We start from the raw sequence: 13,248 nt of genomic DNA, 5'->3' as shown, positions 1-13,248 counted from the left end.
TAGGGTCTTCAAGAATGATGATAATTAATGTCTAAGAAGCCGTGACTTCCAGGATTTAAAGAAAATATCTGACAAATCACAATTCAACACAACATTTTTTATAAAAGCCATTGCATTCAAATGAGTTCTTCCTCTGTGATCTCACCTGGAGTTCATTAAACTGCACAAAACAAAGTAACCTCCTTTCCTCAGTAACTGGGAGGTGAGGCTTCTCCCAGTTACTGAAGAAAGCAGGTTTCCTTTCCTCTGTAACTGGGAGAAAAGTTTGATCAAGGTACGACTGCATAGCAGCAGTGAGTCACTGGGAGAGTTTGTGGGATATCTGGCAATATGTAAACAATAAAATAAGCAAAGCTTGAGAGCCACAATGCAAATGTAGCGTATTAAACAAACGTAAACCACAGGTCAAGCACCAGCTGAAAATCAAAGTTGTACTAATAACACTCCAAAACAAACACAGCTAAAGAGTCCAGAGCAGAACTCACACACGACACATGAGAATGACTCACTCATATTCCAAAACGCAACACATCTTCATCCATAACATGTTGACATTATACCAACCTGCTCTGAAAGATAAAGGGTACACTAACTAACTAATAGCAACTGTTTGTTTTGTTCACAGATTGAAATGGATAAAAAATACCAGAACCAGACCTGTGGACTTTGTGGAAACTTTGACGGCATTCCTAATGATTTCATGAAACAAGGTAAGGTCCCTCTTCAGCGTGAATGCCTCAATTGATGCTTATATTGTAGGTTCAGCCTGTACTACAAACCTGCTCTAATAATCACAAGCTTTGCTGTTGTGGTGGATTGGCTGTAGGAGCTGAGCTGTCAGTTACAGATTATGCTGAAATCAACAAGGTGGATAATCCCACAGAGAGTTGTAAGGAACCTGCCCTCAACTCAGTCCTGAGCTGTGGCAATAAGGTAACTTTATGTATATAACACTGATGAGATGCCCCATGTTTCTTATGTGTGTCTCTGGAAAGAACTAACAAAAATGAAAAATGTACCATTTCAATATGGAGGAGTTTCTTTTACATTTTCCACATGATGATGTGTGGAAATATTCTGACAATAATCTAACGGAGAGTTAAAGCTATGCAGTCTAATCCGCTTTACACTTAAGAGTGTTTCACGTATTCATTTTATAGTCATTAGTTAACAATTAAATACGGCAACAAATCAATATTTTATTGAACACACTTTATATTTAGTTTTATTTTACTGATAAAAAGTAGATGTGTATATCTAAAACCTATGAAATAATTGAAACACCATATTACAAATGTGCAGTAAGTCTGTTCTATAAACAGGGTGTGTAAACCAGCACATGACAATATTTTAAACTATTTAACAAAAGCAAATACTGCCTAATAATGTTAAATGGTATACCTAATTGTCATGTCAACACAGTTCAGCAGGTTCGTGTGAAACATACATACATTCATTAATTAACGCTACATTAATGATCCTAATAACAGCGGAATGGTAGAATTTATATAATAAAGCAGTGTTCTCTTTTGTTGAATAATTAATTTGTGAATGAATCTTCTTTCCAGACAGATTTTGAAAGCACAAGCATCAGTGTGTGAATGTGGGGCGGGGTGGTATACCGGTTGATCAGCTTTACGGGAAAGGGTGAATGACGAGATGTAGTGTTAAAGAGATTTACAGCCCATTAACTTTTTTCTTTTCAGCAATACTGTGACCAGATCTTCTCCGGAGCTTCTTTCAGTAGTTGCCAGAACCTTCTGGATGTGAAATCCTTCAGCAAAGCCTGTATGGCTGATCTTTGCAACAACCACACGGACCTCTGTCAAACCATCTCAGAGTACTCCAGACAGTGTGTCCACGCAGGCGGAAAGCCGGCTCAGTGGAGAAATGCCACCTTTTGCTGTAAGCTCGCTAACACTTTATGTGTTTTAACGTATCTGTTGGTGATCCATTGCAGACACAACTTGCAGTGCTTTTGCTTGTTCGTGGTGCATCAGCAGTGTTTGTCTCCACAGACATGAAATGTCCATACAACATGGAGTACGTGGAGCATGGCAGCTCATGTGCTGACAGCTGCTCCACCCCTCATGCCAGCGAGACGTGTCACAGCCACGACAACGCAGGCTGCCACTGCCCTGCCGGTATCCACGCGATTGTATTTACACCACAGTGTGGACGCTATATGCAAGCATACACAAGCTCGATCGTGTCTCATGACAGTACTGATCGTTATCTCTCCCTCCTCCTCAGGAACCGTCTTGGATGACATCAGTAACACTGGCTGTGTTGCACTGGATCAGTGTCCATGTCTGCACAACGGCAAAGTCTACCAGTCAGGAAAGTCCTACTCTTACAGCTGTAGATCCTGGTAAGATGAAATATGAAACCTAGTCCCCTAAAGTGCTAATGCATACAAAATATGTGACTGCAACAGCTTTCTGCTCTTGCCATCAAATTAATCTTAAATCATTCATAGCAATCTGCTCACATAAAAGAATGAAATCATTAATAACACTGAATGTTCCCAATTTACACAAATGTACTGAATATATATGTCATGTATTACTTTAAAATAACTTCCAACATTGATTGCACTGCTACTGCAAAATAACCCTGGTGTGTGTGTGTGTGTGTGTGTGCGCGTGCGCGTGTGTGCGTGTTCTGACAGTGTGTGTGAGAGAGGACAGTGGAGGTGCACGGAGGAGAACTGTCCAGGCATGTGCTCTGTGGAGGGGGGGGCTCACATCAACACCTTCGATGGAAAGGCCTACACCTTCCACGGGGACTGCTCCTACGTCCTGGCTAAGGTAGTTCACATTGTGACGAGTATCCAAGACCTACACACTGGACTTACAGCATCTGATGGGAAAGGGCTTGATAACTAGACATAAAGGCTGACGGATACATCGTCATGATGCATGATGCTATGTAATGAATGTATGTTTAAACCCAGCAAAACTTGAGTTTTCCAATAACCAGATCCTGTTTATGGTTGGCAAGACTTTTTTATCATGTGTTATTTGTCTTATTTCACCAGCAGTTCCCCTGTCAGTGGTTAATAAAGTCCCAATGTGTGTTGCAGGAAAGTGATGGCTTCTTATACACTGTGCTGGGTGAACTGGTCAAGTGCAGTCTGGATGACAGAATGACCTGCCTGAGAGCTGTAACTCTGAGTCTATACAGCAATTCTTTGGTAGGATACACACTGTTAAACAGATTTGTGTCGCACTTGTGACTAATTTTATATTTTGCATGTAATTTGTTCCGAGTCTGTGTGGTAGTGCAGTTTTGATGACAATATGATGAGTATATCAAATTGCCTTATGGAAATAAATATGGTAAACTGATGTTTTATGTCATCAAAAATGTGTCTTTGCATCTCTCAGGTTATTAACATTCAGGGAACCGGGCAGGTCTACGTGAATCACATTCTCTCTCAGCTTCCACTGTTTACACGTGAGTCACGACACACAGCTCACTTCTTAAAGTGAAAAGGTCTCAACAAACCCGTGGTATTATTTCCTATATCCTTATATATCAATCTTTATGGCCCCAATCAATTTAGTTCAGAATAAAAAGCAGAAAAACAAATGCAATAAGTTATTATTTATACTAATATTAATAATAAAAATATATATTTATATTCATGCTTTAAAGTTAAGGGGCTTTCATTTTTTTCACTGTCTTCTGCCTCCTGCAGCGGAGGTGAGTGCCTTCAAGCCATCCTCCTTCTACATCACCATAACTCTCAAGCTGGGCATTCACGTGATGGTCCAGCTGTCGCCCGTGATGCAAGTCTTCATCTCAGCTGACACTTCGCTTAAAGGAAACATCTCTGGTATGACTGGACATTAGGTCTCTATGTCCTCCAGTTGTTCCATAGATAACCCTAACCAAGCAGTTATACTCAGTAAAATGTGTTTTTGTTTGTAAAACATCACACATGTTTGAGATATACCTGTGTCTCTGTGTGACACGTCATCCAACAGGTCTGTGTGGGAACTTCAACAACATAATGAGTGATGACTTCAGAGTGATTAGTGGGCTGGTGGAGGGTACCGCAGCAGCGTTTGCTAACTCGTGGAAAACTAAAGCCAGCTGCCCCGACATCACAACGCGCTTTGGAAATCCCTGTCAACAAAGCATCACCAAGGGTACAGCTCCCCTCCCCTCCAACGTCTTGTCCCCTCCCCTTTTCTAATGGTTGTTATTTCCTAGGAAAGCATAGCCCATGAACCAAACTCTGGCAAACCACATTTTAGTGTTGACCGTGGTGTTTTCGGTACAGAGAACGTAACTACTTCCTCTCTGTATGTTTCTGTGTCTCAGAGAGTTATGCTCAGTACTGGTGCTCCAAACTCACGGATCCTAAAGGAGTGTTTGCTCCTTGCCACTCAGTCATTAGCCCCAGCATGTACAATGATGTAAGTCTGCACACACTAAGCTGCAATGAAATAAATCATAGTATTAGTCCCTGATAACATGTCCATGCTTCCTGTGTCTCCCAACAGAACTGCATGTATGACAGCTGTAGCTGTGAGAAAATGGAGGACTGCATGTGTGCCGCAGTCTCATCATATGTCTATGCCTGTTCAGCGGCAGGAATCCACATCAGTGGCTGGAGGAAGACCATCTGTGGTAAATAAAACAACCATTTTGTATTACTGCGGCATAACAAGAAGCTGGGTTTTCATAATATTACCTTAGATCATTTCTGTTATAGGAATGGATGCAATTATCATCAATCATTTGCACCATCTCACATATCTTCAGCTTTGACTCTAAACCTACTTCCCCACTAGGCACATTCAGTGCATCGTGTCCAGCGGGAGCAGTGTATGAGTACAACATGACCTGCTGTGGTCGTACCTGCCGTTCCCTCAGCCAGCACGACTATTCCTGCCAGACCAGCTTCCCCTCAGTTGATGGCTGTGGCTGTGCCGAGGGAACCTACATGAACGAGGCGGGCAATTGTGTGCCTGAAGGAAGCTGCCCCTGCTACGATAAGGACACCATTATTCCTCCTGGACAGACCATCAGCAAAGACGGCTCCACATGGTAAAAACAGAGAGTGACGATGCCAGGAGATGCCCATTATGGGCTCATGTAATAAACTCAGCAGTTCACTTTATAGTGAGTCGCAAATCAAGCTTATGTTGCATTTGTGTACACTTTGCACTTAAACCTTTAAATGGAGGAAAGTGGGCAAGTTATTTCAGGAAGTGTCATTGCAAAGTTTAAGTCTTTCGATATGCTAATATTTGAGTTGGCAACATGCTCACAATAACAACTCCACGTTTGTAGTATTCCCTATCATCATTCTCTTTTAGAATGTTAGCACATACAAATTTGCTGATTTGCACTAAATACAACATGCAGCTAAGCTGAGAAAGATGTAAATGTTGTTTTTGATCATAAAAAAAAGTTTTGGACACATGGAAATGTTGACATAATGACCAAGCTTTGCGTAAAGTCAGAGGATCCCCGTAGATATCATAGTTGATGCATGTATGTGTGAAAACAAAGCTAGAAATGGAGGTAAACAACATGTACGTTTGATTTCAAACTTATTCTCTCTACACAATGTATGATTTGAATGTACGGATGTATAACTAGCATTTGATCACTATAAACTCTTATGACTGTTATCACAGTGTCTGCCGAGAAGGAGCTCTCAGCTGCTCAGGACGAACAATGCTACTAGGTAGGTTTCCACATGGACCTAACATAATCAGATGATTCTACAATACAAGTGGTTTGAGTGCTTTTGTGTGGATGGAATTGTGCAAATACTCACTAATACTCTTCATTCTGAATTTGTTATTCATCACCCAGCGTCGCCATCATGCAGTGCCCCCTTGGTTTACTTTGACTGCTCCACTGGTCAACCTGGGACCACTGGGACAGAGTGTCAGAAGAGCTGCAGCACTCTGGACATGGCTTGTGTTAGTACAGCACAGACACAGCAACACAAACACACAAATCATTTGGGACAATCAAGAAAAACACACACATCCATGTTTATATGTTTATGTGCGTGCTCCTGCCAGATTACAGGAGGCGGAGCTGCATATTAGCTGGAATTTGGTTTTAATTTGTCTTCTCAAAAGCTCTCTCACCTTTGCTTGATGATTTGACCATTGTCACATTGGATAGTAAATCCATTCAAAGGTTGCGTTTGCACAACACTTTGTTTTAGAGATTGAGAGGCTTTTAATGCGCGTGTGCACATCACTAATCTCAAAGAAAGCATAGTGAAGAAAACATCAGTCGTTTCTTTCTTGGGGAAGCTACTCTATTGGCTGTGATTCATAGCAGTAACATATTGTGAATGCGTGGAGCCTCGTAAGAGTAATGTAGATTTAATATGCCATGCAGCCCTGTATTTGATTACAAAAGCAAGTTCCTACACATCCATCGCATTCTTGATGATTTGGTGGGTGGGACATGATTGACCACTTAGAGACAACATTATTGGCAGAATTTAATTCCTAAAATTACACTAAACTAACATCCAGCTTACCTCTGTGCCACTGATGAATTCAAGGGCATCACAAAGAATGTAGTGATAGTACTTTTTTTCTTTTAGATCTGTAGCTATGTGGAAGGAGGGCATAGCAAAATAAGAATTTTATTGTACAGAGTAACCTGTTGAACAGTACACATGACAATAAATATTGTGAATTTTGAGAGGCAACTCTGCAAAACAGCTGTTGTCTTTATTCATGTTGAGTATGTTTTATTGGTCATTTTAAAGGCTGCTAACTTTGCTGGTCCACTTCTGTGCAACAGGTCAGTAGAGGCTGTATATCTGGCTGCATGTGCCCTGATGGCCTGGTGTCAGATGGAGCAGGACGCTGTATCAACGAGACCAGCTGTCCATGTCTGCACAATGGAAACGCATATCAGCCTGGGGAGACACTGACTGTGGACTGCAACACCTGGTTTGTACAGTGCTTCACACACACACACACACACACACACACACACACACACACACACACACACTAATACAGTATGCACCTGCATGAAAACGCACAAAATATGCATTCCTCTATGGAGGATGCATTACACAATCCTCATAAGGTTTGAAAAAACATTATTTAGCAAGTTAAAAAAATGAATCTATGAAAAAGTAAAAGTAAATATCAATAGAGAAGAAAGACACCAGTGCAGACGGACTGTACAAAATACTGTGATCAAACTAACAAAACATTTGGTCATGCCCTAACTCGAGCACACACAGGAAAAACCAAACCAGAAATCCTACAATAAAAAAAGGATTTCTGAATTATTTGTATTATTATTTTTGCACAAATAGCCTCAGCTAAGTATTTAATAATATTAATAATTTTGCTGGATAAAACCTCAAACCTCCTAAAATGCAATGTGTTTTTCTAGACAGGATTACAAGGTTGATAGTTTGTGTCTGGTGTGTGTTTCCCCAGCTACTGCAGTGGAAGGAAGTTCACATGTACCACTAATAAGTGTAACGGAGTTTGTGGGATCTATGGCGATGGACATTACATCACATTTGATGATAAGAGGTTTGACTTCAGCGGAGACTGTGAATACACACTCCTTCAGGTAAGGGAATTATTGAAATAAAATTATATTCCTTTTGCCATTTTCCATGGGGACAGCAAATGTGTTTTTTTTTCATTAGCTCTGCCTATTGTGTAGTAAACAAAAAGCAATAAGTTCCTTATGGTAAATGGAAGGTACACGTAAAGTGCTTTTTAAACAGTAGGACACCTTAAATTGCGAACCTTGCTTAGGAGTTGGAGGTGTGCAGCATGTTGTCTGCAGCTCTCCATATAGCTCCCTGTACTGTAGCTTATCTGTCTTGTTCTCTTACTTTGAATCATTCATTGACAAAACAATTATCCAAAGTCAGTGTTGTGTGTTGCACAATGCAAACTATCCAGAGTGTCTTCAGTTGTACGCAAAATACAAAGCACTAACAGAAAATTAGAAGTCGGTTAATCCAGCTCTCGTACAGTCATAGAAAAATGAGCAGTAAACAGCGAGGCGGATATCAAGGAAATAGCAATCTGAATCCAGCATGGGAACGGAGCCCGCCAGCAACAGTACAAACTGCTGTAGAGGGGTTATTAGAGAATGGGAATAATTGAATGACGATTGAAGGATATTACAGATAAGTAACTGGTAATGTGGTTCGATTTCATGAAGAATTCACAATTTACTGTCCAATATTTGGACATATATATTTATATTTTACCTATATTTTATCTATATTTTACTCAGGACTATTGTGGCACCAGTCAGAGCAATGGAAGCTTCCGGATTATCACTGAGAATGTTCCATGTGGGACCACAGGAGCCACCTGCTCCAAGACCATCCAGATCTTCCTGAGGGTAAATATAACCCAAGTACACTGTGCACATGTTCTGTCCCAAACACCAGATTAGTGTCAGACTAAACTGTTACGGTTCGGCAAGGTTACTTAAGCATGTTTTTCTGCATAGTTTGAGGCTCACATTAAAGATGATAGAATGTCATCCTGTAGTTAATGGTATGGTGCTGATGACCACTCTGCAGCCTCAACAATACATTCCCATCCAATGACACTATCACATGTCAAATGTGGCCTTGCTTTTGACATTTAGTCAATTTGAATCTGTTCCTTTGAAAACAATAAAGCAGTTGCTTTTCATTTTTTTCATTTTCATTTACAGCATGCAACTCTTAATGTAATACTACAGAAAGAAACCTAGACATACATAACTTAATAAGTAACAGATTACTTGTCCCACCTCCCTTAGCTGTTGCAGTGATGCGTGTTTATTCGATGTTGATGCCCACAGGATAATGAATACCAACTTAAAGACGAGACCTTCCAAATGGTAAAGGGCAGCGGCCAGGTGCTCCCTGGTCAGATACATAAGATGGGTATTTACCTTGTGGTGATGATCAAGCCGGGTCTTGTGATCATGTGGGACAAGAAGACCAGTCTTTTCATTAAACTTGACCCACGGTTCCAGGTAAACAATTTTCTCCATGTCTTGAAAGATAATATGCTTTTGCACAAAGCAAATTGGTTAGCTAAATTCATACATTCTGGATTACTGTCATGACATAAAGAAACAACCTGTAATTGGAATCCCCCTTTCAGGGTCAAGTCTGTGGTCTGTGTGGAAACTACGACGGCAACAGTAAGAATGAGTTCACCACACGCTCTGAGGAGACCGTGGCCGACGTTCTAGTATTTGGTAACAGTTGGAAAGTTTCATCCAGCTGCCCAAATGCCAAAGTGCTCACTGATGCCTGTGCCTCTAACCGCTACCGGGCAGCCTGGTCCCAGAGGCAGTGTAGCATCATCATCAGTGACACCTTCAAGAGCTGTCATTCACAGGTAACTACGGTGATGGTATCATACTCAGCACACATGTGTACCCAGGCTGATGGAAATTTCTTTTGGTAGGGCCAGCCAAACAAGTTTCAGCAAACAACACCCAGTCTGATTCATGCAAAAAATTGTACCTCTAGTTTCTCCAGCAAAGTTCTTCTCTCAAATAGGTGTTGAAGAAGAGAATGTACCGGGTTCGGGTTGGGTCTTCTTGGAAGGATACTGCTCGTAGTTGCCATTGTTATGTTGTTAAAACGGTGCCTTGCAAGAGTGTCCTTGGCACGAGCGCAGCTTGGGGCTAGCCCTACAACGGCCCAAGGCTGAATCTATTTTAGGACGCTGAAATGATTGATTGGCTGAACTGCTTCTTAGACCCACCTCTTTTGGGCCTGGCCCCAGCCCAGCTGAGACATGCAGACAGGTGGAGAGGACATTCAGGAAAGCATATATTTTGCGAAGATATCTTATTTAACAGATATTACTGGGTATATTCCATGTTTCAAAAACACAAATATTGACTACTATAAAATGTATTTTTAATAAAGCAAAAAAAATATGTTTTTATTATATCAAAACAACGGTCTAAAGCAAGTAGTGCTAGTGCAAAGATGAACATTTTTAACTTGATTAATTCCATGATTTTTCTGTGACTGACAGCAATTTCTTACATTATACACAAAATTCAATAATAAATGAGAAAACAGTGTATTGCACAGTTTTATTTTCATATAATGTTATCAGAACAATACAATAGCAAGTTAACATACAGTATATAAATCGGTTTTCTTTTGTTTATAATTAGGTACCAGAAGAAACATTACTCTTTTATCAGGGCATAGTGCAGCATATGTTCACTATTAAGTTGGAGTGAGGTACAGTGGTTTAGCACAAAAAAGGACTTGTCCTGTAAAGACTGTGGATTTCTTTGGAATCTGAGTCAAAGAAAAACAAACACTTTCTAGTGATGCAGGTTTAGCAGTTACACAATGACAAAGTTAACTTTTAACGTCCACTTTTTTAATCCATTCCTCAGACTTTATATTTTCTTACTCCTCTGCACCAAGCTACATGCTAAGACACAAAAAAACTCTTCTTTCTCTTTCTTCTGAACAATATGACCAGCAAGAGAAAAGTACATTTTATATGGTGAAGTCAGGGTTGTAGTTCAGTACTTCAGGCTCGTACTACTCCGGTGATAAGATACTTATGTAAAAAAATTATTTTGCTTTTATCAACTACGCTGTCTGGTTTGAAAATTTAAAAGTGTAGTACCTTTCTCAATTATCTTGGGTAATATGAAAATTGGGAAAGGTGGAAATGCTCTTAAAAAATTATTGTTGGTGATAATGGATTGCTACTTTGTCACATTGATAGCGTGTTAACGTCCCCAGCGCTAAAAGCAAGATATCTTAAAAACTGCATATCAGCCTGTAATATTTGTATTAGTACCAAAAATACAGTGTGATAACATAGTTTTTTACCAATACCACCGTTGCTACTAAGACTGCAAACTTTTGTGTTTCCTTCAACTTATATTCCTTATGAAGAGTACCCCATTGTGTGTTTCAGGTTGACCCTGGTCCATATTATGACTCTTGTGTGAGAGACTCTTGTGCTTGTGACACCGGTGGGGACTGTGAATGTCTCTGTACTGCTGTGGCTTCCTATGCCAAAGCTTGTAATGAAGCTGGGGCTTGTGTACACTGGAGAACTCCAAAGCTGTGCCGTAAGTTTGGTCACAATCTCAAAAGGAAATTCTAAGCAACAGAATTCATAATTTGTACTAAATTTATTTTAGCCAGATGATTTAAATTGGTTGCACACCCAGACTTTTATCAAGATATACATTTATTTCAGCTATCTTCTGTGACTATTACAACGACCCTGGTGAATGTGAATGGCACTACAAACCTTGTGGAGTTGACTGCATGAAGACGTGTAGAAATCCATCCGGAAACTGTTCCAGCCTCATCACTGCCCTGGAAGGTACGTTGAACAGAACTTACCCTCAGGAATGTATTGATAAACGGCTTCCAAAGCATTGGAGAGGGAGCACGTGTGGGAGCATCACATGAATGATGTTAACAAATAAATCCGACAATATACGGGCAGTTAAAATGATATTCCTGCAGTTGTTGTTTTAGTATGGAATGGTCCTGGTAATACATACAATCCAGGCCTCTTTGTCCAAAACCAAAACAAAATATACACAGCAAAAGTTAATTTTTCAGCGTTAGGCAAAAGTGCAGAGGTGAAATCACACTGCCAAAAGTTGATTTAACTGTCCTCAGCTATATTTGTTAAGCTGTGACTCATGATCACATACCCTAAAAAGATATTTTATTCTAAAAAAATAACAGTCAAAACTACACAGCGACAGAGTTAAATTGACTCTCTCAGATTTAATTTGAACTCTAAGCTGGTGTTTATATTATCCCAATCTTGATGTTAAATCAACACTCAACGAAGTTAACTCGGAATAAGTGTTAAATACACTGTACATGGAGTTAAACCCAACACCAAGAAGTGTGATACTGGTGTACAGTTACATTTCAAACCTGCATATCGTAGAGTTGATTTAACTCTAAGTGTCACAAATAAATCTGCTGTAGAGTTAAAAACCAAGTCCTTGAATAACTCCAGCTCTTTCGTACAATTGACTCTGTAACAGTTGAATCAACGTTTTGCAGTGTCATTTGTTTTTCAAATGATCAAACATTTTAGCCTGGATTTGGCTCCATAGATCTCAAGACAAAACAGAGACCTTTAAACCGTTTGGAGAACTCGTTATGAGAACTGCAACTTTAGTTTGTATGTGTGCTTTGGGTAGAAGCATTTAGCAATATCTTTATTTCTACTAATGTTAATCCATTTGTTATGATGGTGTTGCAGGCTGCTATCCACAGTGTCCCCCAACCGAGCCCTACTTTGACGAAGACAACATGAAATGCGTTGCCTGGAACCAATGTGGCTGCTATGATGACAAAGGCAACCATTACAGCATTGGAAACAAGGTTCCATCTGGCAACTGTTACACTTGGTATGTCTCAAACAGAGGGTTCATTACCACCCAAAAGGTTTTTGTAGGCAGTGATATACAACAACATGCAACATTTGGTCATGCAACAATTTAAAGTTACTTAGTAGAAAATAGTTAATACATCCTTACTTTCAACATTGACCAATTTTTTATTTGGATTTTGCATATTCTCCTGTCAGTTCAGGTTTTCTAATGAGTTGTCTGGCTTTCGTCCAAACATGTTATTTTCCCACTGCTTTTTAATCTTGAATATCCATGAGTTTTCTCAGATTACGTGTGTTTAGCCTGAGAGAGCTTTTATTTGAAGGGTTGGTACAGCTTGGAGCCACTGAGTCTGCCATTGAAATGACCTAGCTAATCCAAGTGGGTGAATGATATGACTACCTTTTTCTTTTATTTCAAAGTTCCTGTACCGTTTCTGGAATATCTTGCAACTACGATGTGAACAGTAAGTACACATTCAGTCTGACGCTATAATTGTAACTAAATTTTCTATGTTATTGAACACGCTCAAACAAGGAGACTGAACTGAAGCTGAAACTGAAAACATAAACGTCTTGATCTGCAGCTTGCATGTGCTTTATTAATGGAAAAAACTACGAATATGGGGCAACCATCTACAACACCACAGATGGCTTGGGAAACTGCATTATAGCTAAGTGTGGGGCCAATGAGACAATAAGCAGAGACATATACCTGTGCATTTCAACAACCACACCTGGCCCTACGACTACTGCGTTTGCATTTACCACCATTGAAAAGACAACTTCAGGTAAGAAAATGTAATCAACATAACCAGTGTTCTCACTTTTATATTTCTGATAAGTGGTAAAT

The 13,248-nt window shown here is 39.9% G+C and overlaps 1 protein-coding gene across 13 annotated transcripts in view; it reads left to right on the top strand.

The window, feature by feature from the left end:
- LOC120807845 (uncharacterized) overlaps positions 1-13,248 on the top strand; it is a 39,111-nt gene that overhangs the window by 2,957 nt on the left and 22,906 nt on the right. For all 13 annotated transcript variants that reach the window (XM_078085412.1, XM_078085407.1, XM_078085409.1 and 10 more), the window contains exons 5-29: positions 626-710; positions 827-933; positions 1,707-1,905; positions 2,019-2,144; positions 2,254-2,371; positions 2,672-2,810; positions 3,086-3,196; positions 3,390-3,459; positions 3,704-3,841; positions 3,993-4,157; positions 4,333-4,427; positions 4,515-4,641; positions 4,806-5,061; positions 5,658-5,707; positions 5,839-5,948; positions 6,796-6,947; positions 7,452-7,590; positions 8,272-8,382; positions 8,833-9,009; positions 9,141-9,380; positions 10,944-11,100; positions 11,232-11,360; positions 12,267-12,414; positions 12,819-12,862; positions 12,983-13,186. In XM_078085412.1, the coding sequence (XP_077941538.1) occupies positions 626-710; positions 827-933; positions 1,707-1,905; positions 2,019-2,144; positions 2,254-2,371; positions 2,672-2,810; positions 3,086-3,196; positions 3,390-3,459; positions 3,704-3,841; positions 3,993-4,157; positions 4,333-4,427; positions 4,515-4,641; positions 4,806-5,061; positions 5,658-5,707; positions 5,839-5,948; positions 6,796-6,947; positions 7,452-7,590; positions 8,272-8,382; positions 8,833-9,009; positions 9,141-9,380; positions 10,944-11,100; positions 11,232-11,360; positions 12,267-12,414; positions 12,819-12,862; positions 12,983-13,186 (3,397 nt within the window). The remainder of the gene's footprint in view (positions 1-625; positions 711-826; positions 934-1,706; positions 1,906-2,018; positions 2,145-2,253; positions 2,372-2,671; positions 2,811-3,085; positions 3,197-3,389; positions 3,460-3,703; positions 3,842-3,992; positions 4,158-4,332; positions 4,428-4,514; positions 4,642-4,805; positions 5,062-5,657; positions 5,708-5,838; positions 5,949-6,795; positions 6,948-7,451; positions 7,591-8,271; positions 8,383-8,832; positions 9,010-9,140; positions 9,381-10,943; positions 11,101-11,231; positions 11,361-12,266; positions 12,415-12,818; positions 12,863-12,982; positions 13,187-13,248) is intronic.

The sequence above is a fragment of the Gasterosteus aculeatus genome, chromosome 12, assembly GCF_964276395.1.
Source record: "Gasterosteus aculeatus chromosome 12, fGasAcu3.hap1.1, whole genome shotgun sequence".
In the NCBI taxonomy this organism is placed as follows: Eukaryota; Metazoa; Chordata; class Actinopteri; order Perciformes; family Gasterosteidae; genus Gasterosteus; species Gasterosteus aculeatus.
The sequence above is the reverse complement of the archived record's forward strand: the minus strand, read 5'-3'. Positions and strand labels throughout refer to the sequence as shown.